Here is a 25,395-nt window from a genome sequence, read left to right as displayed (position 1 = left end):
CAAAAGACAAGCATAAGTAGGTGGATAGCATCCCTGTCATTAGCCCTGAAAGTGATGGATTCTTTTTAAAGTAGCACCGAAGCCAAAACTTTTTTTAGTTTTAGAGTAAGGCAGGGTTATAACCCCGTCAGCTTTGTTTTGCCATCTGTGTCCCATTTGGGAGATTTCCCTTAATTTCCTGCCTAATACCCAAAACAGGTGAGTGTGGTAAATCCCTGGTGGGCAGAAGGGTCACTAGATTAGTGTCCCCATTGGACAATTTCCCATCTATTCTTCTTCTGATGACAGAAAATTATTTTACTTTCAGTAATAACGGGTACCAGGGTGAACCTCAATGATGAGGACACGAACAGCAATAAAAACCTAAAAGACAAAAATGACCAGCACATAAACAGCTTTGAGAGATTTTCACTTTCAGCTTTTTGCTTTTTGACCTTAGTAAACATCTGAGGTCTTAACTTTTTGTTTGCTGGCCAATTTTGTAATTTCTGATTCAAACGGTATGCTCATGGGCTGTGTCCTTTAGTTGGCATAGAAAGGTACAGATGTGGGATGGATTGTTGTCCAGCAAAAAAAAACAAACCTGATAGATGTTTTAATCCCTCTCCACTCTATCCAAAACTAAAAAAAGTTTTGGTTTCAGTTGTACTTTAATTGCTGTTTGAGGAATCAGGTCCGGAGTTCATTTAACTAATGTCAGAACTGATTAATTAGCTATTACATTTAATGCACCATCTCTGTATTTTTCATCACCTTACTGAATAGGCACTTTCTTTGTGATCTTGCTGTATATTGTGTTGTTTTTACAGTTTCCACTTAAGAAGCTGGGGGGACAACTAAAACTTGTACTAGTATCACATACATGCACAATAATCAATCTGGTCCTATTGACTCATAATTTAGCTGTACTGTCTTTGGTAACTGGAAGCTCTTGGTATAATGAGTTCTTCGAAAAACTGTAATTTCCTAATCTTTCATGGCTCACAGTTCAATGCGTAGCACCTGCGCTCGATTTGGAGATTTACATTTCTAAACTACTTTAATGTAAACAACTGCCAGTCTTTAGCAAGTATTTGTTTAAGAATTACAGCTACTTTGTCATCAAGAACATAAGACATCATGTTCACAAAGCTATGAATATGAGAAAATTACAGTATCTGTTTAATTTGTACAATCATTGTCAACATGACATAACAGTGTACTGAGGATTATCTACATGTTTTTGTTTATCACAAAATGTACAAATTCAGCTTCTGTAATAAATCATTCTCCACCTGCTATAAATATTTCAAGAGTTTAAACTTTGATCATTTGACAATCTGCTAGGTGTAATGATAAGCAGTCAATCCATTTTTAGAGAAGCATCCAAAGGTAATGTGTGTAGCTGGTGAAAATAATGCGCAAATATGTGATTATTGTAACGGTAATTACCAGACCATACAGTTGTAACTTTGTAATCCATCTGTGTACCCAGCAACTAGTAACTTTGACAACATTTGTGACACAGATGTAGGATGTGAGAAACTTTGATACTCAGAGATGTACGTTGTAGCAGATGATGGCAGGAGATAGGAAGCAATTCAACCGTCATTTGTTAAAACTTGCTGTAAATGCATGTTCATACCATAGAATAGAATCAGTCCCTGGTGCAAAAGGACATACAGTATTTTAAAAAAAATTGATTAGGGAAGACAGTTGAATTTCTGCAATATGTCAGATTTTTGTGTTTGCCTAAATTTCAAGGAAATTGCACTCTAGTTAGAGTAAAAGAACAATAAAAAAATATTTCACTGTTTAAAACTACCCATGATAAGCAGGAAACTTTTTTAAAAACGTGTTTTTTAAGCTAACTGCAGCAGGCAAATACTTTGAAAAAAACTTGAATTGCTTGTAGATGAAGCCAGGCACTCCCAGACACTTAGGGGGTTATTCACGAAGTATCCGAAGGATATAGCCATAGCTTTGGCTAATCCTTCGGCTCACTTTGGCCGCTGAAGCCCTTCAGCTTGGCTTCTGTATGGGCTATTCACAATATTCTGTACAGCAGCCGAAGCTGAGCTGAACACATATGCTTTGGTTCGGCTAAGCTGAAGTCACAGCCAAAGCAAGGAGTTTGGTAAACAAATAAAATTAAATTAAAAAAATGGTGTGTGGTCCCCTCCTGATCCAGCCCTAAAGGGTCTGGTAGGAAAGTTAGGAGTGATCCCCTGAGTTAAAAATAAAAAATAAATGGGGCTCCCCACAAAAGTCATACCAGGACCTTTAGGTCTGGTAGGAATATTAATGGGGAACCTCACCCCCAAAAAATGAAAAAAAAAACAACACATGGGGTTCCCCTGAAATTTCCAACCAGACACTTAATCTATGCACAGGCATGGCAGGGCAGGAAAGGGGGGACGAGCTAGTGCCCCCCCGCACCATACCAGGTCCCCCTGGAAAAGCACCTTGTCCCCATGCTGATGAGGACAAGGGCCTCTTCCGCCACAACCCTGACCCAATGGTTGTGGGGTCTGCGGGCTGGTGGGCTTATTTGCATTGGGGTACCCCTTCAATAAAGGGGACATCTGAATGCTGCCCCCCTGTGAATAAGTAAGGGGTCCTACTCATTCACTAACAGGTTAAAGTAAAAAGTAAATCAGGAGCCCACACTTTAAGAAAAAACCCTTTAATTAAAAATCAAAACAAAAGTTTTTGACATGTCAACAAAAAAAAAATAAAACAATTGAGCCACCAAGGTAATCCAAGTGTCAATCACAAAGTCCAGCATTGTCCACGACGATGCCGACTCATCGAAATTAAAAAAACCATGCCCGCTGACCCGCCCGCATGCGACGAATTCCTGCTGCAGAATGAAAGTTTGACAGATGTTGGCCAAATGTAAACAGATAGGCAGATTTAGCGGTGACATCCCCTTCCACCTATCTGTTTACATTTTGCCAGCATCTGTGAAATCGCTATTGTAAGTGCAGGCAAAATAAAAACAAATGGGCGAAGTCGGCCTTGACGTCACGGCAGGCTCCGCTCATTTGTTGTCATTTAGTGACAGGCTGCTGTCCTCACGGCAGGCTCCGCTCATTTGTCCAGCAAATGACCTAATGACTAATAGGGGGGACGGCGCCATTTAGACCTGTTAGTAGTCTTTTAACAAGGTGAGCAGCACTCCAGAAGGGCTTTTCTTAGGAGAGGTTCTCTGACTATCTTTGTGAGCACTTTCTACACAAGGACTGTTTCAATATCAAACGGTGGACATTTTTTGCTACAATGTTTTTGAACTATTTATTTTTCACTTTTATATGAGCACTTTATTGGACTTTCTTTTGAATTTTGATTGAATGATTATATTATTTTTTTCATCATTATAAGATTTATATTTGTTCGATTTTGAGATATTATTTATACAATCACATTATTATTCACTTATCACTTGTTTATATGTGATGCATTCATCTACTTTATCTTATTAATTTATCATTTTAATATTTTTTTTCACATGTGGATATTATGAGCTGATGTTTTAACATGCTTGCTCAGCACATGATTATTATTATTCTTTTTAGATATTTATTTGTGTGGCACTTGTTAGCACTTTAGAGTGGCTCATTTATACTTTCATATGTACAAAAATGTACATGCCCCACCAGCCTGTCTCCAATCCCCTTGCCCATGACGCCGATTCTTGGCGATCCAGACTTTCCACCGGAAATGAAGGGGGGTAGGCTGAGTAGACTACATGGACAGGGTTTTTTTCGGGTTGGTGACTTCCGCACAAGGGACCCTCCCTTGGATCAATGGAGCGCACTCCAAATCCGACATTTCTTATGCTCCATCCCAGTCTCCCGCATCCCCTCGTGCCCCATGACACAGTTCAACTCGTTATGTCAAGCCGGTTCGCAGGTATGACATGTAGTTTCGTTTATTTACTCTACCCTAGCAGGACCCACGTCTACATGAGAACCTGGCTTCCTGGCCAAATGGGAAAGGGACCTTTAAATGCAGTATACCCAAGCCCAAAAGGATCGCATATGCTCTCTAGCCCACACATTCTCCATTGCCTGCAAAATCCAGGAACTCGGCTATAAGTTGTATCTAGGTGGCATGCCGACCTTATTACACTCTATGTTTCCCCCGGGTCTTACCCCTTTGTTGGCGTTGCCATACTGCTCCTGGTACACTGTTTCATATATTCTGGACATGTTCGAAACCATGCCTTTCTGGGACCAGGTCCTGGAGATTGCCGAGAAACTGACCATGCTTAATGTGAAAAACAACCCAGCGGTTTGCTTGCTACACCTTTCGGAGTGCTCTATTAGTCGAAACAAGTGCTCCTTGGTGGTACACTTACTGAATGCTGCCCGTGCATGCATGCCTTTACTATGGAAACACTCCTCCCCCCTAGCTCCGTATGTGGATAGCTAAAGTTGACATTTACCACATGGAGGACCTTTCGTCCACTCTTAAAAACACAGAGGGGAAATTCGGGTCCACCTGGGGCCCCTGGCTCGCCTTTCAACATTCGGAGGCCTGTTTGTGGTGTGTTTATAAGGTTAGTAAATCAACCCCTTTGTGTCAGTTACCCGGAACATAGTTACTCAGGTTGAAAAGAGAAACAAGTCCATCGAGAGAACACATATGCATTTAAAGACTTATGATTTTTGTCTGACTTTGTTGATCTGCAAGTTTGTTCATACTTTTCAAAAAGTATGTTAGAAATGTTAGCAGCATTTTCAAGAAGGAGGTCAGCAATGTTATCCCTCCTCCCTATTTTTCTTATAACAGATGTACTTTAACCTTACGGTAGTATGCAAACACCTATCTAGAGCTGAGGTTTTCTAAATGTTGTGAGTCTGTACAACGGTATTGCCACAGCATTTGTCACAAGCAAATACAACATAGCTTGTTCCTGGTCAGTGATTCAGAAAAGTATTGAAGCCAGAGCATTAATGAGATTGCCAGAAATTTAGTATTTTTCGTTTAATGTCACATCATTTCATGTCATGTCACGTCATTACAGTACAGGTTAAAAAGTAGTTCTATTCACTAAAAGCTAGAAGTAATTAGCTGCCCTGTCCATAGTACTGAAATGTGTATCCCTTTTATAAAGTGTGTATTGTGTTCTTTTTGTAACAATGATCTGCTATGTGTTTCTGATTTTACTTATAGCTCATACATTTTTGAATGCTCTGATTAAAAGTTTTCCTAGACATAACTTTCTAGTCTTGAGTTCTTGCTGATGTCACTTGCGTATATCACTGAAGTGCTTTTTAAAATGCATCAAGAGTTACAGCTACTGTTTGAATGACTGTGAACATAATTTAACAGCAAGACATAATGATTAATGTGAAACTGCAGGAAGGGATTAACATATAATAGGTTATATAACCAAAACACAAAATGTAACTAGTTCTTTGCTTTAAGCACTGATATAGATGATTAAATGCCTTCATGAAAAAAATATTTTAGACATCTAGTACAGCAATACAAGTGGAGGAAAAAGAATGTCCTAAAACCACTGTGCAACCTGATAGGCTGGACACAGATGTCACATGACATTTGATTGCTCTGGGATGATCCAAACATTTGAATATTTTTTTCTGTGTAGTTTCAGGCATACATAAAATGTTTGGTACCCATTAACTGTTTATGAGGTAAACCTGGTAGGTACATTCCCTTGAGATCTCGCAAATGGTGTTATCTCCCTCATTATCAGAGTATCAATGGAAATAGAGAAATTGATGAAGGAATCCCTGATATATTTAGTTATACATAGCAGACAGGAGAATCATTTTATACTCTGGCTACACCCCTTCCAATTAATTAACATTATATGGTGCAAATAAAGACACTGATGACAATGTGATTAACTTTAATTGTTTTCAAACCAGAAAGTCCCAGAGGACTGACCATACTGTAGTGCAGAAAAGAGGGAGAAAGTGAACCACATAAGTTCCCATATCCAGTCTTAAAGAAACTCTCAGTTCTACTGTTTTGAGGATTTCTTTTAAGGCTATAGAAATTATCTAATCTGTTTCACTGGATCAGAAATAATCATAGATGATCTCACTTGAAGAACCCCTCACAACATGACCTATCAGAGGTATACTGAAGTTGAAAAATGCTGCTGCCCAAATTCATAAACCTGAACTGAGCTAAACCTTTTCATTTCACTATTAGGAGATGCATAATTAAATCTGAGTTCTGCAAAAATACTTTGGTTTATTATTTAATGTGACATTTTTAACCTTGAATGTGATTTAGCTATGAGTGAAATCAGTGTGCCTGTTGTATTATAAAACAATATGATGCCAATATATGTATAGCTGCATTATTTACCTGAGAAGTGACACTCTTACTGAACACTGGTATCACCGTTTGGTAAATTTCAATAGTAAATCTTACTTAGTCCTCATCCTTATAATTAAAGTAAATATGAAAACCAAAGTGCTTTAAAATACAAAAATGATGACATCAAAGCATGAACAGTAAAGCATTCCCCTCTCTTCATATAACAGTAAGTATATCTAGAGCCCAAACCTTTTTTAGTTTTGGATGCAGTACTGAACAGTTTGAACCCCCATCACGTTTTTTATTACTGTCTGTGTCTTTGCTGGGGAGATTTGCATTTTTTATTGGTCCTGGTTAAAATTGTTACTAATATATACTGTATATAGTGATGAGATCTACAACTTTACAGTTCTCGCAGAAACAGGAGGTGCTGGGAAATCTTTCAACAAGGACACATGTTGGTGACAATGGTCTATGAGAAGATTTCACCTCAGTTTTGGGAGTTTTATCTGACTTTCTGTTGTGTCTCTGGAACAGGAAGTGAGGTGAAAAAAACTCACAGGTATCCGAAGCATTCCCATCATCAGGGAACATAAACAATACATGGGTATGCTGAAGTTTTCCCTAGATGATAGAATGTACTATTGAAGGATACATTGATTTTAGCAATAGTTTAGTGATTTCCTATATAAAAGCATAAATATGCTGGTGGTTTTTATTTCACTACTGTTGAGGGGAAAAAACAAGCCCCTCTGGGTGATTAGTGTACATTTCAAAGATTTTAACAAACATTGTTACAGATTTCTACCCTTTTTACCTGAAATAAAAAGCTATTTGTTTCACCAAGTTCATTCCAGACTGATTCCTATACAGGGGGTTTGGTTTATCATAACCACTTAAAGCTATATCCGTTTTCTAATGAGGAAAGTTGCAGTGTCTGTATCTCCTTGAAAGTAGTTAACCATTACAGAATGTTTCACCAAAAATAAAACTCCTATTGCAAGGGATGCCTAAAATTTGACTTAATCTTAGTGCAGATGTCTGAGAAAATCAGTGGGTCAATCACACAAGCAGGAAATTACATTATTGTGGGAATTCAGTGCACCTCCAGGCTGCCATATCGCATTTAATTGTTTTAACAGTTTTAGAAGATTACAGCGGTTTCAGATACAAATTAAAAGGTCCTTGATAAAAACAGTAGGAGTAGGAGTTTGCCTTTAAGTTTGTAACTTGCAATGACACCTGCGTGCTGACAGTTTTTTTTTCTACAGGCAACACCCTGGAGTGCTCTAAAACCTTCTCTTTTGCTATTTTATTTTCCTGGATTTTTATTCGAAGTCAGATAACTACAGAAAATAATTTTAAACATATGTAACTAACAATTATATCTTGTTTCAAAAAATAAAAAATCACTCAGCAAGTTGTTATTGTTTTTTTTTCAAAAGTTTGTCAGCATCAAGTGTTCCTATCCCAAAAATAAAGTAGAAAAATATGCACTAAATTGAGTTGTAATAGTTTAATAAAATTACTAAATTATTTGCACCTCTATAACATTGATTAAACAAGTCGTTTAAAGCCAAATGCAAACTGGATGTTCATGAACGGACTTTGACTACTGCTGTAGCAGCTGCCTCAGCATCATTCAATCGGATGTGAACTATAAGGCAAACACATTAATACCCTTCAAGCAGTCTTGTCTTTGTAATGTACACATTCTGATAGTACATTTGTGGCTTAGAGAAAGTAAACGTTTGGGTTTAGAGTGATAACATTTATTGGCAAACTAAATAGATGGTAGTGCAAGCTTTCAAAGTTCACAAGCCCCTTCTTTAGGCTGCAGTCTTTGAGCAGTAATAGTCAAAGTTCTAATCCTGCCATCGTAGTCCTCCCCTTTCAGACATAGGTTTCTACCAGGAAACTCTGCCGGGCAGGGGTGTCTACCAGACGCTGATGTTCACAACAAACAGCAAGAATTTATCTTAATCATGCCAAAATTGGCAGGGTTGGGCAGCAATCATCTGATGTCTATGGCTACCTTATCACTTTATTTCAACACAGGTTTTGGGAAACATTAGGCATTATTGCTACAATCCCATTTCAGTATAACAGCAAAGCTTAATTAAGAGACCCTATTATGTATCCATCTCAATGGAAAGTATAAAAGTGTACTGTGCATGGAAAAGTAGATTTATGCATAATGTCCCTCCGCAACTTAATTTATCTTGTGCAGTTCTCTTAAACTGAATTTTATAATTGTTAAAATGTCCTTGGTAGGGGCTGTTGGTAAAAATAAAAACAATAGCAGGATGGATGACTGCCTTTGAACCTTCATTAACTAAGGCACCAGGAATGTGGGAATTAATTACTTTAAATAATTCCTGTTGCTAATGCTACTGTTTGTGCATTCTGTTTTCATAGCAGCTAACACAATTCTAGCTACATATGAGCGACCTTAAATGCCTTTTAAGACAAAAAAAAAGGAGAGCTGGCTGGTATTGTTAGGCATATTGCTACTATCGAGTTGCTAATTTAGAACAATGTTTATTTGGGACTCATTTATATTGGACTGCTGAACATAATTATGTTTTATAGTCTAAGGGTTCTGGTTATCCTTTGAGTTTTATACTGTATCAAGCATACATTTTCTATTTTACCTTTTATATAAGATAAGTGAATCCGATTTACAGGTCAGTTAAATTACTTTACAAGGTCTTTAGAAATGTATTAATAGAGTCTAACTTACTGCTATCCTTCTAAAGCTGACATACTCATTCATATTACCTCATACTTCCTGAATGCTAGGTGAAAGTGTCTGCCAGCTATAGTCACCTGATCAGTACCAGTGTTGTAGTAATAGAACAAACGCTAGGTTGAGCTGGAAATTACATTTCGAAGGAAGTTTTTCTCTGGTGTCCAGAAATCTCAGGGTTGTTATAATCTGTGAGGTTAAAAAGGGAAGCGATATTTGCGTTTGTTAAATTTATATCAAATCAGGGCTAACTGCAGACTTTATAGTCTGAATAATTTTAAAGAACGTGTGCGCGTGTGTGTGTGTGTGTAAAGGGAGGATGGAAGGGGGGACACATTGAGACCAGTAAAGTAGATTAGCAGGAGAAAATGTAAGTACTGTAATATAAGACTGATAGGTGCTTTAGTCTGACAAGGCTTCACATTACCAATGACTTGTTATAGAATTTCCAGTACCTGCTTTACTACCACTAAAAAGCTAAATGGCAGTGCCATGGCTCCTCATGATTCCAATGTATGTCGAGGATGTACTCTTATGAATCAACCAAGGTTTAGTTTGTGGTTTGCTGCGTAACTTTAACCTTATCTCTGCCACCTTTGTGAAGTGTACTTACATTCTCACATGTTATTGTTCCTCTTTACTCCAGATATAATTGTGTATGCATATTTTTGTGATGATGATGATACCTCATAGATGATAGCCAGAAGCTTTAGTTTCTGTATGTGGTTAACAATGGTTTTGGTATCAAAGGAGTTGCAGAGTTTAGGCAAGTCAGACTATGTTCACTTGTGTATATTTTTGGACTCTCATTTATTAAAACAAGTATACTGGAAAGTGGATCAATTCCCAACAGCAAACACAAGGTTATAGCTTGTATATTTTTTGTACAGTTGCTTTGTTTTGGCGCAGAGACTGTTTGGCTTTGGCATCCTAAAACAGAATGAGCAAATAGTTTCAGTGAGAGTGAAGTAAATACAGATTAGAAAGTATTATTTAGTGTTAGGATATAAATTTAGGGGTAGGGTTAGGGGTTAATTGTAAGTATAAAAGTTAAGACTAGGATTAAGTTTTGTTTGGCAAATAGGAAGTTTTGGGGGCAAGGTTGAGGACTTAGGGTATGTTTTGGTATGTTATAGTTAAGGTCAGCATAAGTTTCAGGGGTTCTGTTAAGAATTAGGTATTGAGTATTGGGGGGTGGTTTGAATTAGGTTCATGGTTAGGTAAAAGTTTAGGGCTCAGGTAAGAAAATGGTTAATTGCGAGGTGTCAGATGGTGTTATAATACTGGTCAAAAATGAGCATTATTATGCTTCTTGGCACTTACAAGCAACATACTGTGAACAACACGACTATTTTCCTGTAATTCCGTTTTTTATTAATGATGCCCATTATTTCCAGGCAACTTTCTGTCTGCTTTATATAGCTTTGTATTGGCTCAAATTGCAATCACCTGTAGATCTGTCTGTTCCATTGTGTAATAAATATGGATCATTCATTATATGGTAAATGTGGATATATTCCAGCACTTCCCTAACAAAGTGTAACTATAAATACTGAGTATCTGTTCAGACAGTTGTAAAAAGAAACAGCCCTGTCCTAACATCCCTAATAAAACCTCTTTCTCCAGTCTTCGATTCAATGGTAATAAAGCATTATAGATGCTGTCTTGGCATCATATAATCCCACCCTAAGGGGCCACTAAATCTAGTTATAATTTAGATCCATTCAGTGTAGCTAGAAGCACAAACATTAAGACACTGTTTTATAGAACAATGTCACCTCGACATACTATGACCTTCATCTCATACCATAACTAAAACAGAGAATGGCATTTTTTCCTGAATTGTTCTTGCTTTTAATAAAAGCTTTTGCTCATTTTAATGTATTCATTTCACACTTCACATGGTAATATAGTCAGCAAAAAAAGTAAATATCAGCAATTACGATTATATGAACAGTTTATGTTGGTAGAGAATCCACGACTTAGTTGATATTAATCTTACATTTCCAGCGATTTGATTTTAAATGTTAAATCTAGTACCAGTTTGTACATTCAACTATTTTAAAATGTAACAGAGAAAAGTAGAAGCTGCATGACTCCTAAAGGCTGGTTTGGGGTTATGGTACACCTTTTATGTTCTGATGGGTTGCATAACTGCAATGTACCACAATAAATCCACAATAGATAGGTATAAATAGACCTTCATAGATTTTTGAAGTTTCCAAATTCTTACATAGCTTATCTTGCACCTTCTTGGTTGCCCTCTACACTGATTAATGTATTGTGTACATATAAGCCCTGTAACATGAGACTACCAAAGGTAAATCTCTCATAAACATACAGATAATTGGTGATTACACTTGGGAACAAAGTTCCTGGGAGGAAGGCAGAGACAGGTGCTAAACATAAATGCCTCCCATGTGCAGTACTGGAGTGCTGACTGGTGATGCCTATGAAGCCCCATATCCCTAACTAGTTCCACTGGCTCATAATGCATTAAAGACTTTTGGTTTATGATTCAATGTACACTATTTCTGAGTGGTGCGTTCATCCTAGTAGCAAGTTTGTAGAAAATAGGATAATGCACACCAAAAAGTCAGTATGAAAATTGGTTATTTATTATTAATATTCTAAAGTAAAAACAACCCACACATAAAAAGTAACAATATTTGTTCTTGGATTGGGGAAAAGAAAATGATTATTGACTGTTAGAGATAATTTGTAAAAAAAAGAAAAAGAAATTGATGAATTAAAACAATGGCCTGGGATTGTTATTGAGCCCAATGACAAAGGAGGAAATTGAGTTCTCTAGACCGTGGGCCAGTATGCATCCGTATCTGTATGAATCTTGTGACCTAAAGCTTTCTTTGCAAATACTATGCTTCTGCACTGTGGTTTGGTCCAAATCTCCATAGCATTTTTATGTTACTTTTCTTAGCCCTCTGATCTCCTTCTTGTTCCTCAGCACTTTCTCAAATGGCATGGATCACAGTTCTTACCTTCGTATCCTGTAGCTGTTCCCTGAGCATGCAATTGCCTCTTAATTCAGGAACTCATCATGTCTTCTGCTCAGAAATGGTCAATGTACAATGTATAAAAATAATAAAACTAGGTGCTACAATGTTTAGAAATGTCAGCACTGACACATAACTACAGAATGTGCAAAAGGCCTTAGAAAGGGGTCACTTATCCCCAATGAGTAAAGGTTCTATTCAGCTATGGGCTGAGATCAACTAGCTTACAGATTCCTGTTGCTCTGTAATCTGGATACATTCCAAACCAAAGGGGGGAGGGGGCCAAAAATGTCACCCCTGGCCTGAAACGTCATAAAAATGCAATTCATTTAAAGAAGGGGGGTTCTTCTTCAGGTGTCTATGTCACTGCCTGCTTGACCTGGACATTTCCTTTTGGCTGTCCAGAAGTGGAGTCCACTCAGGATCCAGAAGAGGAGTCTCAGTGGTGACATCAGCAAAACAGGAGTGTGGATTGCCAGCTGGCAAAGGCACAACAACTCTGGATTACCAATCACCCAGAAATAGCATTGACAGGGATCCAGACAGCAGACTTAGGTGAGAAAAGCATTGCTTGATAAGATATAAAAAAAACTGAGCTGAATGGGTGAGAGGGGAGTGCTAAAGGGATTAATATTGGCTCAAAGATGGGCTTAGGCATCGCTATCACTTATTTATTTGAGTATTGCTTGTTGTGTGGTTAGCATGTTGTAAAATATTGTGTGAATGATCTTGTATTATTTCATTTGCATTGTAAATAGTAATATTTTTTTTTCCTGCCATGAATTTCTGCAATGGGTGCTAACAAACAGCGATCCTTGCAAGAATGTGCAGATGTTGTCTATGGGGTCTGCCCAATCATTATGTGTAAATTAAATGACCCCTTATGAATTATAATTATAATTTTGAACAAAGCGAATCGAATCAATTGAGATTGCCATACTGAGGCACATACACGTGGATGATTTAAACTGCATTGGGGATAATAATATCACCTTTATGGGTACATAAAGCCCAGATCCAGCCAAATCTTTTTTCTCTGTTTTGGATTCAGTGGCAAATTATAGATCTCTTCTCACTTCCTATCCCTGAGACATCAGGGTGAGAAATTAGGGGAATGGGTGTCACCAGGACAGCAAAGCACTGAGAGCAACACAACTTGGGGTTCTAAACCTTTCCCACTTTAGTGGGACAAAATCATTGCATATTTCTCTGTTTCCCCAGTAGAGAGATTTGCCATTCCTTTAATTCCTGGTGACTTCCACTTTTTAGAAGAGGATATGAGGAGACATCCCCCAATGGAAACCCAAACAGCAATAAAAACTCAGGAGGGGGTCTAAGCCTTCCCCCCACTATTAAAAACCCCCATTTTTTTGTCTAGAGCCAGGCTTTAATTGCTTGCTAAAAAGCATTGCTCTCCAGTGCTGAAGATGGTAAGCCGTGTCCTAGAACATCTATTATACTGCACTTTATCATGAGTGCATCATTGAAGCAGATTTTAGAAAGCATTTTGTGCATATTCTCAATAGTGAAAGAAATGTTTTATCTCTGTGAGAGCTTTACAACCCATTCACGATTGCTGTGAATTATCATATCCAGGGAGAGGCTTAAAGTGAAACAGTCAAATGTTAAATCATTGCAAGAACATACATACTGCAATCCTTTAGACTTTGCTTTATAATGAACAGTTAAGCGTACATTATTTAATACATTTTGCTTGTATTATTCTATAATTCACAGCACTGAAAGCATTAATTTGTGAGCATGCATTTTTCATCTGCTCAGGCTCGTGCATGGCTCAGGACAGCTGGAACTATGAAATCCTTAATATTCCCACTCCAGGTTCAAACTCAAAGTACTACCAAATCATGCTGGGACCTACAAATTGAAAATTAAGCCATAACATTCTGTAACTGGTTATTTTGTCTTCTTCATCTTAACATCTAGTCCATTAAACATTTACAACCCAATACAAAACCATTATTTACATTATCAGAACTGACAGTCATCTTGGCCTGTTTCCTAAACAACAGCCAAGCTGCAGTTTGGTCCTAACATTGCATGTCTGAATGGATCCAGGTAGGCTATACATTTTAATGAGACTTATTTATACTGCGCCACAAACAAATCTAGTCACGCTGGTACTCCTGGGAAACCATTAAAACACATTTATAGGCCTCTCATAATCCTGGCTGCAACAAACCTTCAAGCTACCTCAGTCAAAATTTTCATTTAGGCCATATACATTCGTTAAAATTGATAAGTATATGTTTAAACTGCACTATGCAAACTGCAATATTTCAAGTTAATACTCATCATCCCCTGCAGATCAGCTGAAATGTAAGGAGATGCAGTACACATTGCTGCACTGTCTGTGGAACTGTGAAAGAAAGCAGGGAGCAAAAGTAAGGGAGTCTGTCAGTTTTTGCCCCACTCCTGCTAAGATTAATTAAAAGAAAACTATGGCCCAACATTTTTTGGCCATAGTTCTCTTTAGGGTCACAAGAGGACATATACTAATGTTCTCCTGTGACCCAAAACTCAGCATATACTGGGCTAATTGCACGCAATATGCTGACAGCGCAGAGTCGCACTGCAACCAGGACGGATCCCGACAATATTGTTGGAATCCACCTCGCTGTCTGATTGACAGCTGCCTCTCTAGAGGCAGAACCAGCTGTACCCGCCCCATCCCCATCTGTTCCGCCAGTCATCGCTGAAGGTACAGAGAGGGGAGGGGGAATCCGTCCTTTGCAGGGAGATGATTTGGAACGGAGCGTTCGGAGGTATATAATCGACATCTCCAGTGTCACACATCAGCTCTAATTATGGGGATGAGTGTATTTTCCTTTAAGACAAGTATGTACTGGGTTTGAAAGTAATATTAGTTTCCAAATTTGTGCAATTAGGTTAATCCAAATTGTTTTGTGTGTAGTTTAGTAACTCCTGAAACCAGCTGCAACCAAGGTCTTTGACTTCTGGGAGCTTTGGATGCCATGGCACAACTCAAAGGGTCCCACTCTATTAGCCACTGTGGCACCCTGCTGGACAGTGGGACGACAGGAAGGTGTGCTAAAGATCCTGGATGTCAAGGGCCCTCAATGCAGAATCTCCCAGATAGTTCACACAATAATTGGACACATTTTAAGGTGCATGAAGTTACCTCAGAGTATCTGAATTTTAGCAATAATGATGAATGCCTATCTTTAACGAAGAACTCCAGTTCTTTAAAAAAGTTAACCAGGCTACCACCACACTGCAAGGATTAACTGCTTATTTTTTTCTAGGGGCTGGAATAGAGAAGATATACTCACCCTATGCTCAGTCCTGCAGCAGTTGGCACTCACCTCTCCCCCTCTGCTCTGGCTATTGTTGGTCCATCAGCATCCTCACGTCTAATTCAGGTCAACAGACTGCATTCGATGTTATGACTTTATGGGGCTTGGACTAGGGAAGAAGATGCTGCAGGGACCAGTCTATCAGCCTTGTGGAATCGAGGATCAGGTGAGTATATTTATTTTATTTGTGCTCCTAGACCAAAATGAGCAGTTAACCCTTGCAGTGCAGGAGAAGCTCCACTGCAAGGGTTACCTTTTTAGATTCTGGTTGTTCCTCTTAATTATTACTAGTACACTTTCAGGTATTGTGTGTCTACAGTGTTTAGGCAGATCTTTAAAGACAAGGTAGTGACTACACAGGAAAAACAAAAGGAACAGAAAATATAAATAATTATTTATGGTATCTGTACAGCATATGAGCACTGGCCACATGAAAATACCATTTATGTGAAAATCCCTAGCCTTGAAAGCCACAAAGATGGTGTAAATTGATTAGAGGCAAGTAATCTATATACCTATGATAGTTACAAATACAGCCTTCTCACAGTGGCTTGACTAAGAAAAAGAGAAAACAGTGGAGGTGGCACAGAAAGTAAGTTCTCAAAAAAACGGACAGACTCTTGATACTTCAATTCACAAATTGTGATTCAATAAAGCATTTGCAACACTTAAGTTGTGACATGTGTGACAGATTCAGGCACCTCTTATTTGGGCAACTTTCACAATGTGTCGCTATGGCTGCAACAAATTCAAAAATAATTACTGCCAGTTTGTAGATAGCGAAACTGAAGATAATTAAGACCAACTCTAAATTGTCATACAGAGACAGGCATGCAACACTCTGCTCTTTAGTACATGGGGGCAGCTGTTTAATAAACAGGGCATGTTGCGCTGCAAAACTGTCATGAATTTGCCAATCTTCCCTTAGTTTTGGTTGGTTGCTAGGACACCTATGGATGCTGAGCCATTTTTTATCAGGCTTAACATTGCTAAGCTGCACTGAAGACAGAGTATGGACATTCTGGCCTCAGCGCCGACCTACATGTGATGAATTCCTGTACCTGTTTCTAACAGCTACATGAACTTGTCACAAACCCCACATTTAAGCAGATTAAACTTCAGATTTAACATTTTTTCATTTGCTAAATGAAAAACAAGAAACTGATTTACCTTGCCAACAAGCGCCCACAGTCAGCTGCATTGCAATGTGGGATGGATGAATTGGCCAGTCATTTGTCACCAGATATGGCTCATATGTTGATCCATCCATGTATAATGTTACGAGAGGAAAGTCTATGTTGATGACATAGTAATGCCATTCTTTATCACAAATCTGGAAAACAAAGCATACATATTACTTAAATCTATATCTTTACAATGCTAAAGAATGGCTTGTCCTGGGCATAGCATATTGGTTTAAAAGTTAGTTATATTATTTTATTCAATCTTGCAGATTTGTTTAAGAATGTTATGAGTAGTGAGATGTTAAGAGTTCACTACACAATATTATTACATAATTATATTACACACACTGGGATGTGTTAAATTGGTAAAATCAAAGCCAGCTTGATCAACATGTCAAAATACCTCAGTATATTAAAAGATGAATAATAAAATGCAGCAATTATGAGTACTGCTAAGTAAGAGAAAGGAGTACAGTTTTTCCATCAGTACCATTTGTCTCCAAATCCAAACAACAGAGCTACTAAAACCCATACTAAAATGAATAAGAAGGCTGCCATTTCTGACTTCTGAAAATGCTTGCTGTCTGACTTTCTGCGGCTTTGATTATTTCTTAGTCAATGACACAGTACACGCATGAAGACTAAGAAAGTCAGAGTAAAATCATCACTCCTGATCCCCAGCATGCTTCGAGGTGACCCTGTTAGTACGGGAAGCAAATTCAACTAAACCCTGCATGCTCTGGTTATGTCCACTTACTCTTGCATCCTGTATTGTTGTAGGAGTCAGCCGGAGAAACCACAAGGCGCAATGAAAGGTATTCAACAACACATCTGCAAGTGTATGTGATCTTGCCCATTGCAGTGCTCCTTACAATCTTTTACCCTTTGAATGAAAAGTGTCCCTCCATTGTTGTTTATATCATCTGTGTGTCCTATATCTGTTCATTCTATTTATTATATGTTGATACACTGCTATATGTTTTGAGCAGAACATTGCATCTTTAACGCCTTAAAAAATTAAGCTGCCCCTTACAAATATTTGGCCAAAAGAGGCTCACTTTCATCTAGACATTTTTCAGATAACTCAGAATAGTCTCAACAGGTCACCGGCACAGACAGAGATGAATTTAATATCTCTGTGATATATTTATTGAAGAATGTCACAGCATGTCATTAGAAGCTGAAGCTAGCGTTTCGGGACCTCACAGGGACCCTTCATCAGGGCAACATATTGACTATGTTGCTCTGATGAAGGGTCCCTGCGAGGTCCCAAAACACTAGCTTCAGCTTCTAATGACATGCTCTGACATTCAATAAATATATCAAAGACATATTGAATTCATCTGTGTGTGTGTCGGTGACCTGTTGAGACTATCCTGTTTTTTTGCACGACGCCATCCGTGTGATCACCATTAACACCACCACCATTGAAAGGTTACAGACCGTAAGGAGTGTGGGTGGTTCTTGGAAACAATTTTCAGATAAATGGTAATCCTTTGCTCAAAGTCTTTTTCTGTTTTTGTACATACTGTTGTGGAATGTCTTATTAACAGCAGCAACAAATAAACATAGAAGTCAAAATGGTAATGATATATCTCATCTAAAACATATGTTCACCAAATGTCAAACAAAATGTACTGAACAAGTAAACATTAGCTGTGTTACCTAGAAATATGGATAGATTTACAAAACACTGGGGAAAATAAAAAAAGCACAGCTATTGCCAGGGGCCAGTGGATGACAGGATTAGAGGGCAGTGGGCAGTTACCTTTTGGTACACCAGTACAAATGATGTATTTTGGGCTGGAATTCATAGGTAGAGAAATTCCTCCATTCAGACCTCAGTCAGCAAAACCCACATTCAGTAACAGCTACCGGCATGGTGTTATATAGCTACCTGTCCCCTGTTCAAACCTGAGATTACAGCACCTGTACTCTAACTTTCTTTATGGTATGTCAAGCAACTGAATGCTGAACTGGGAAATGTGTTGTGCTCATTTGTTAAACGAAGCTTACTGATCAGGATTATTTGTGTATACTGATGTAATGGGATTTTGGAATTTTCAAAGAGCAGCAGTCATGTTGTTCAGCTTATAAAGTACTTACTATATTACAATCTACCGTATCCCTAATTTAGTGTATATATATATATACATATATACATATACATACAGTATGTCACCCTTTGAGTTCACCTTATTGGCTAAATGTTCACAGTCAACCCCTGGTCGTTGTCTATGGTGTGGTGATCAAGCAAGTTTTGTTTTTTCACTAGGAACAAGAAATCTGAGTGGTAAACTCAGCTTCACTTTTGTATTTACAGTTTATGTATTTATTTTTTTTAAAACATGCCTCCAATCTACAGCATTTAAAGTCATAAAGTCAAAGTGTATAAGGGAAGAACTGTTTCAGGAGGTTAGTCTTGCCTCAAAGTAGCCAATCAAATGTAAATGATGTATTACATTTGGTGGACTGATAAAGAGTTTTTCAGTCAGGTACTTTGTTAACTCAGGGTTACTGGGTTTGTTCTAGTTTTATAAACCAGATGAGCTGATTATAAAATGCACATAAATGGTACAAAAATGTACACTAGCAGAAAAAAAGCCCTTTAAATTAAAGATGACCACAGGGTAGACAGTAAAACTTACCATTTCATCCAGTTGTGGATTCTTTAAAAAGCATTCAATCTAGTTTGAATACTGCTAGTGAAAGTTTCTGAATCTGCCTTCATGTTAGCTTTTTGTAATTCACTAAACAGCAGGGATCAGCATGGCTAGTACTTTAAAGTGACACTGTCACAATGTAAAACATATAAATCATAGGCACTCTATGGTTCATCCCACCAGCCACTACATCACTACAGGACACTGGATGTGGCAGGTGATGCGAGGCACCTCAGTGTGCAGTGGAAATGCCAGAGGTGTAAAATGCCAGCAATCCCATAACTTTTTTAAGAGAGCAAATATTCTACTCATCACCCACTCCAAACGAAAGTATTTAACATGTTCTTTTACAGGGTGCTTGTGAGTGGAAAGAAGAGTGATCTCCTGAGTGAACAGTTGCTTGATCCTCACGCATAAGTTGCTTGGTCCACGCATAAGCCTGGGGGTGGGCAGTGATCAAGTTGTACTGCTTAACTAATTTTAAAATGTAAGGTTACTGAACACATTTCAAAGGCTGGCAAGGATCAATAAACTAAAAACATTTTGGCAGATAAGGCAGTTCATATATATGCATTTGAATGGTATATTAGCTCTTTGCCTAGAGTTCAGCTTTAAGACATTTAATTAGAAAAGTGGCATGCATTATATTTTCAGTGCAGGAACTTTAGAAAATCCTACTAGAAAGGTGACAGAAACATCTTCATCCTCCTTGTATTATTACAACATATGGTTGGATGGAGAATAGGAAATACTAAAAAGTAATAGTATATTACATATGTAAATATAATTAGACATATTATCAGCTCTCAGAAAGGGAGTTAAAGAATAGGAAATCACTGCAGTTATTGAGTCCATTAATAATAGATGCTCTGTAAATAGATAAAACCCAATTACAATTAATAATAACTAAACAGACAAATTGATTGGGGCAGCTAATATCACAGAGGAGGAAAACCATTTCAAGTGTAAATTACTGTTATTAAAACTAATCATAGATCACTCAGACTGTCAAAGATATACAGAGCAAAAGCTTCAGGGCCATTTACATCAGGATATGTTAACAATTTTAAATAAAAGTGAAGGCTTTTTAATTATATTTTTTTAACTCAAAAGTAAAGGGATAAATCTCTGATAGTAAATACAAATAATAATGCCTGCATCCAATCAGATTGTTCAGTTATTTTACACAGTTTAGCATAGATAGAGGAATCTGTTGCACTTTATCCATCTGACCATAAGAAATCTGCAGATAATATATTGGTGTATGGCTAGCTTAAGGGTCAATACACACCTAAGCATGCCCCATGCATTTTCATCTAATGGAAACTACATTTGAACTAGTGATGCACTGATATATCGGCCGCCAACACATATCGGCCAAAAATGGCACTTTTGGCAAAATGCTGAAAGTGCAATTTTCTGGCCGAAATAGCAGTGCACCCGTTATTTCTCTCCTCCCTGCTGGGCACTGCTCTGTGTCCCAGCAGGGAGGAGAGAAACTGTCACAGGCGGCCGAGCGATGTGAGCGGCCGGCGTCTCTCCTCCACGTAGCCTCCTGTCACAGATTAGGAGAGAGGCAGTGTGGGCGGAGACAGCTTTCATTGCTGTCACAGGAGGCTGAGCTATCCTCCGGTAGCACCCCACCCCCCATCCGTTAACAGTGTGTCAGGATGGAGAGCGGTACAAACACTCAGCGATCAGTGAACGCTGAGCACTTGTAAATAATTGAGGACAGAGATTGTTTACTGTAGGTTTACACAGAGGATGTCAGGAATTAACAGCTTTACCCCAATATAAAGGGAACATATTTCTTACACACTTTTACTTCCCTGTAAGGATTTACAGTGAGCCACCTCTGCAAAGCTGGTAACCATCTCATTGTCATGACTACATCAACTTACCGACAGGAGGTTTACATTAACAGGTGTGTGATATCTGTAAACAATAGGAATATACAGCACAGAGGCCTCCATACCCCACCTATTTACAGACCCACAATGATATTGTTGTTTAACTGTTATTCATTTCTATTCCAGTGGATTGGATACCTATTACTGGTTAATAAAGTTATTGTTACAATTTCTCTTAACAAAGTTCATGCTGTTCATGCATTTTCCAATTGTACTGCACCAAGATGTATATTTATCTCTAGAAACCATGTTTAACATCCCTTTTGTGTTTGTACATACCCCCTCTACCTCCCTTCCCTTTCATTATATAAAAGAGAACGTGTGCCATCCCCCCATAAGGGCTCACAGGTTGTATACTCTTTTTACAAAGTATTATTAATAATTAACTTTTCCCAGAAACCGATTTCAAATACAATAATATTCTTCAATTTACCAGTAAATGCTACACACATTGGATTCATATCACCAACCCTTGTCTAAAACAAAAATACATTTGTGGCTATACAAAAAAAGAAATAGCCTGGTACATGTCCTTGACTCTCTTGCAAATCTAAAGGGTAGATATGTATTTCTAAAATTCTTTGCTAATATATATTTCCTAGTCAAGGTTAGAAAGAGTATTGCCTCAAGACCCTTCGGTTATATAAAAAGTATGTTACAGGAGAGGCTATAGGGGCTAGAGATCTTAACTTAATCATGGATACAGCTATGGGCTCAACAGGTAGAACTTCTCTCTTAGTAGTGTCACGTTAAACCAGAATGCAAAAAACAAAAGCTGGTAGACCAAATATGGATACAAAATTCCATCTTAGACTTCTGCCCTGACATATAGATAGGACATATCATATGATTTAACCATGCTCCAATTTCTCTGTTGTTTGTTTAGAGAGAGCACTGCTCCAACTAATAGGGATTAAATTATAACTTTCTTATAAAATAACACATGCCAGGAGGAAATTGCTTCCACTGTACATATCTTCATAGAAGACCAGAAACGCGACCCAATGTCTCTACCCAAAATATGGACATTATTGTAACAAAGTAACAGCATATATCCACAGTATTAAAAAATGCAATGATCATCTGTCCATCTGTCTCACACTCCCTTCTCTATCACAGAGATCTTGAGGTCCGTCATGCCATGCTTCATGTCAGTACACCTATCACTGAAGCTGAATTCTTCCTATTAATCTTTTCCTCCAACTTTGGCAAGAGTCCTAGATGGGATGGCTTTGTGGCCTGCTTCTTTAAGAGCTTCAGGGGCTTGTTGGCCCACCTTTTTTAACAAAGGTCAGCAACTCAGTTTCAGACTACTGCCCCTTCCCAACTCAGTCTCTCTAAGAACAAATATCTATCATATCCAAACCTGAGAAAGACCCAAACAGCTAAATGCTGATAAATGGCGGATGATAAAGTCACATCAGACCTGATTTGCCTCTGGAAGGGAAACCAGAGATAACACAAACTGAACCATTAACCTAATCTCAATAGCTCAAAGACAACTGATCTCCCTTTGCCTTCTATCAGTCAATGCAGAGAAGAGATTTGAGCGGATGCACTAGTCTTTCCTTATAGCAACCCTCTTACCGCTAGACCTAAGAGATACCTTTATGTACAAGATCATGGCCCTCTACAACATTTATGCAATTGTAGCCCTGGATAATCACACATCTCTCAAACTGTTTTATACAGACTTTATTGTAATTTGGTCACATGTGCATTTATTATGCTTTTGATCAATTTGAGAACCTAAAACTAAATAAACAAATGTTTACGCAAAATGAATACCTGGTAATCCTGCTCTGACTGTCGTTGTTCAGGAATGTCCTGTAATAGGGTGACAAGTCAACTGTGTCCCAAAAGAGCTTCTGCATTGCCACTGTGTCACATATGTCACTGGTGGAGACTACAAGCAGTCATGGTGACACTCATTCCACATTCATTGTCCACTATTGTCCCAATCAGGAAGTGGGTTCACAGCAATAATGTGCATCAAATACTAAAGTGAGCACATGTACACTGTTTATGATTCACCGTTGTAATCCAGATGTGTTTAGATCTACATTAAGATTAAATAAAATCTGTATGTTTTTCAAGTTGTGGTCTTTAGCTTGTCTTCACTCTTTGTGAAACTAAAGTGGAGTTATAGCCATAGCGTATAGAAATAAATGTCTTCCCATTGTTCACAGCACCAGTGTTTTACCAACAAGTCTATCAAAATTCCGACAGCATAAATCCACATGTAGTTACTCACAATCACTACATTATATTTAAGAACTAAAATTGCCACTGGAAAAAAAACTGAGTGTGCCATAATTTTCTTCCTTTTGTCAAGATGTTCATCAGAATCTACAGTAATTCACCGGTAAAAGATCTCAGCAATCACATTTATTTTTAGGGTCATCACCTCTGCAAATGACATTTTGCTGTTAATTGTACCTTTCAACAACTGCTAAAACTCGATTACCTGAGCATGAAGCCATTTATATGCACAAGCCTTGATTATCCTTCATAATCAGAGCTTTTTTAGCAATGTACTAAATGTAATATTTTGTCCTTGGCCAGGTTAACATTTTTCCATACTACTAATGTTTTATACTAGGCTGCCCATCAAATGGATGTAATCGCTTTCCATTTCAAACAGATATATCTATTATCACAAGCATCATGGCCAAAGAGGAGCATGAGAAAAATGCTGCAATAAGAGCTGACCTTTAATCCATAGCAGAGGCAGGAGGAAAAGCTGTCTCTGAAGGTGAAATAGTCTGCTGAAAATTGAAAGTAAATAGATTGGCAAAATCGAAAACTTTGTTGAAATACAAAATAATGTGGAGAAACCTTGTGGCCTAGGAGATGTTTCTTAGCTGATCGTATCTCTCTAATTCCGAACATAGTGTCAGCTAATTCATCATCTGTCACTCCTAAAGCAGAAAAATAATCTACGAAACAACTGCTTATTGAAAAGAACACTGCCGCTCATGTATAAAAAGATGAGGAAAGGAAAATGGAAAGTATAGCCAAACCAGCCTATTAGACACCACAGACATTTTGTTGCAGAGCAGAAAAGAAAGTAAAATGTAACATTTGCTTGCTGTTCACAATGGCTCTGCTTTTCTATTGTCTAAGTTTTTATACATAAGGAACTATATCCATTAAATAAAGGTGCATTTATACCATACTATGTGTCATTTTAAGCACTATACTCATCTTCTGAAATAGGTTATAATAAGAGCTGAACCACACCTTTGCAATAGGGTGCATTGCAGTAGCAAATTAGTTACTGCAATGCACTTTATGCGTGTTAGCGCATTGTGGTGCCATTTATTTCAAATGGCACCCCGAAACCCTAAGACAATGCAGCTTCAAAACACATGCATTGCCCACCACAATGACATGATACCAACTGTGTGTTGTGGAGCACTGCAATGCATGTGTGCTGTGTTGTTAGATCTATGTATGTCCCTTTTTTTTTTTAGTTTTGGTGCATTACCAGCCTATCCCTTTTACTCATTAGCATTACAAATGCAAGATCTGAATGAGTCCTAACACTTTATCCATCACAGAGTCAAAGTTGTCAGTTGTTAATATTAGCATTATCTGTAAAAAATAAGTCAAGGCAACTGGACTTGCTGTATTTTTCTAGAAGATGTTTCACTGGTCATCCAACCAGCTTTCTCAAATCAGAATGACTTGTACAAACAATTATCTGGGAATAAATATGATGAATGTTGCTCCAATCCACATAATCTGTTAGTCGCAACCAGGTGTTGATTGCATTTGCATAATTGGAGCTAAGAGATGTCCCCCCCCCGCCCCCCTCTATTCAAGCTTGGCTTCTCCAATTTTACATAAATGGCCTCTTTCACACCTCTTCTAAACCAGTCCTCCTCCCTGTCTAGGATGCGTACTTGACTGTCTTCGAAGAAGTGACCTCTTTCCTTTACATGTAGGTACACTGCCGAATCCTGACCTGAGGGTTTGGCTCTTCTATGCTGTGCCATACGCTGGTGTAGCGGTTGTTTTGTTTCACCGGCAGACAATTCTGAGCACTCCTCACTGCACTTGACTGCATACACAATGTTGTTCATCTTGTGTTTTGGCGTTGGGTCTTTTGGGTGAACCAGTTGTTGCCTCAGTCTATTGCTGGGTTTAAAGCAGACAGGGATGTGATGTTTTTAAAAAAACCCTTCTGAGTTTCTCAGACACCCCAGCTACATATGGGATGACCAAATTTCTGTTTATCATGCTTTTTTTTTGT

At 38.1% G+C, this 25,395-nt stretch overlaps 1 protein-coding gene across 1 annotated transcript in view; it reads right to left on the bottom strand.

Annotated features, from left to right (window-relative positions):
• Positions 1-25,395, bottom strand: part of CLSTN2 (calsyntenin 2) — a 725,439-nt gene that overhangs the window by 23,944 nt on the left and 676,100 nt on the right. The window contains exon 9 of the mRNA XM_018564198.1: positions 16,551-16,713. Within this exon, the coding sequence (XP_018419700.1) occupies positions 16,551-16,713 (163 nt within the window). The remainder of the gene's footprint in view (positions 1-16,550; positions 16,714-25,395) is intronic.

This window comes from Nanorana parkeri, unplaced genomic scaffold (genome assembly GCF_000935625.1).
Source record: "Nanorana parkeri isolate BGI_ZX_2015 unplaced genomic scaffold, ASM93562v1 scaffold733, whole genome shotgun sequence".
NCBI lineage: Eukaryota > Metazoa > Chordata > Amphibia > Anura > Dicroglossidae > Nanorana > Nanorana parkeri.
This window is presented reverse-complemented; position numbering and strand designations above follow the sequence as displayed.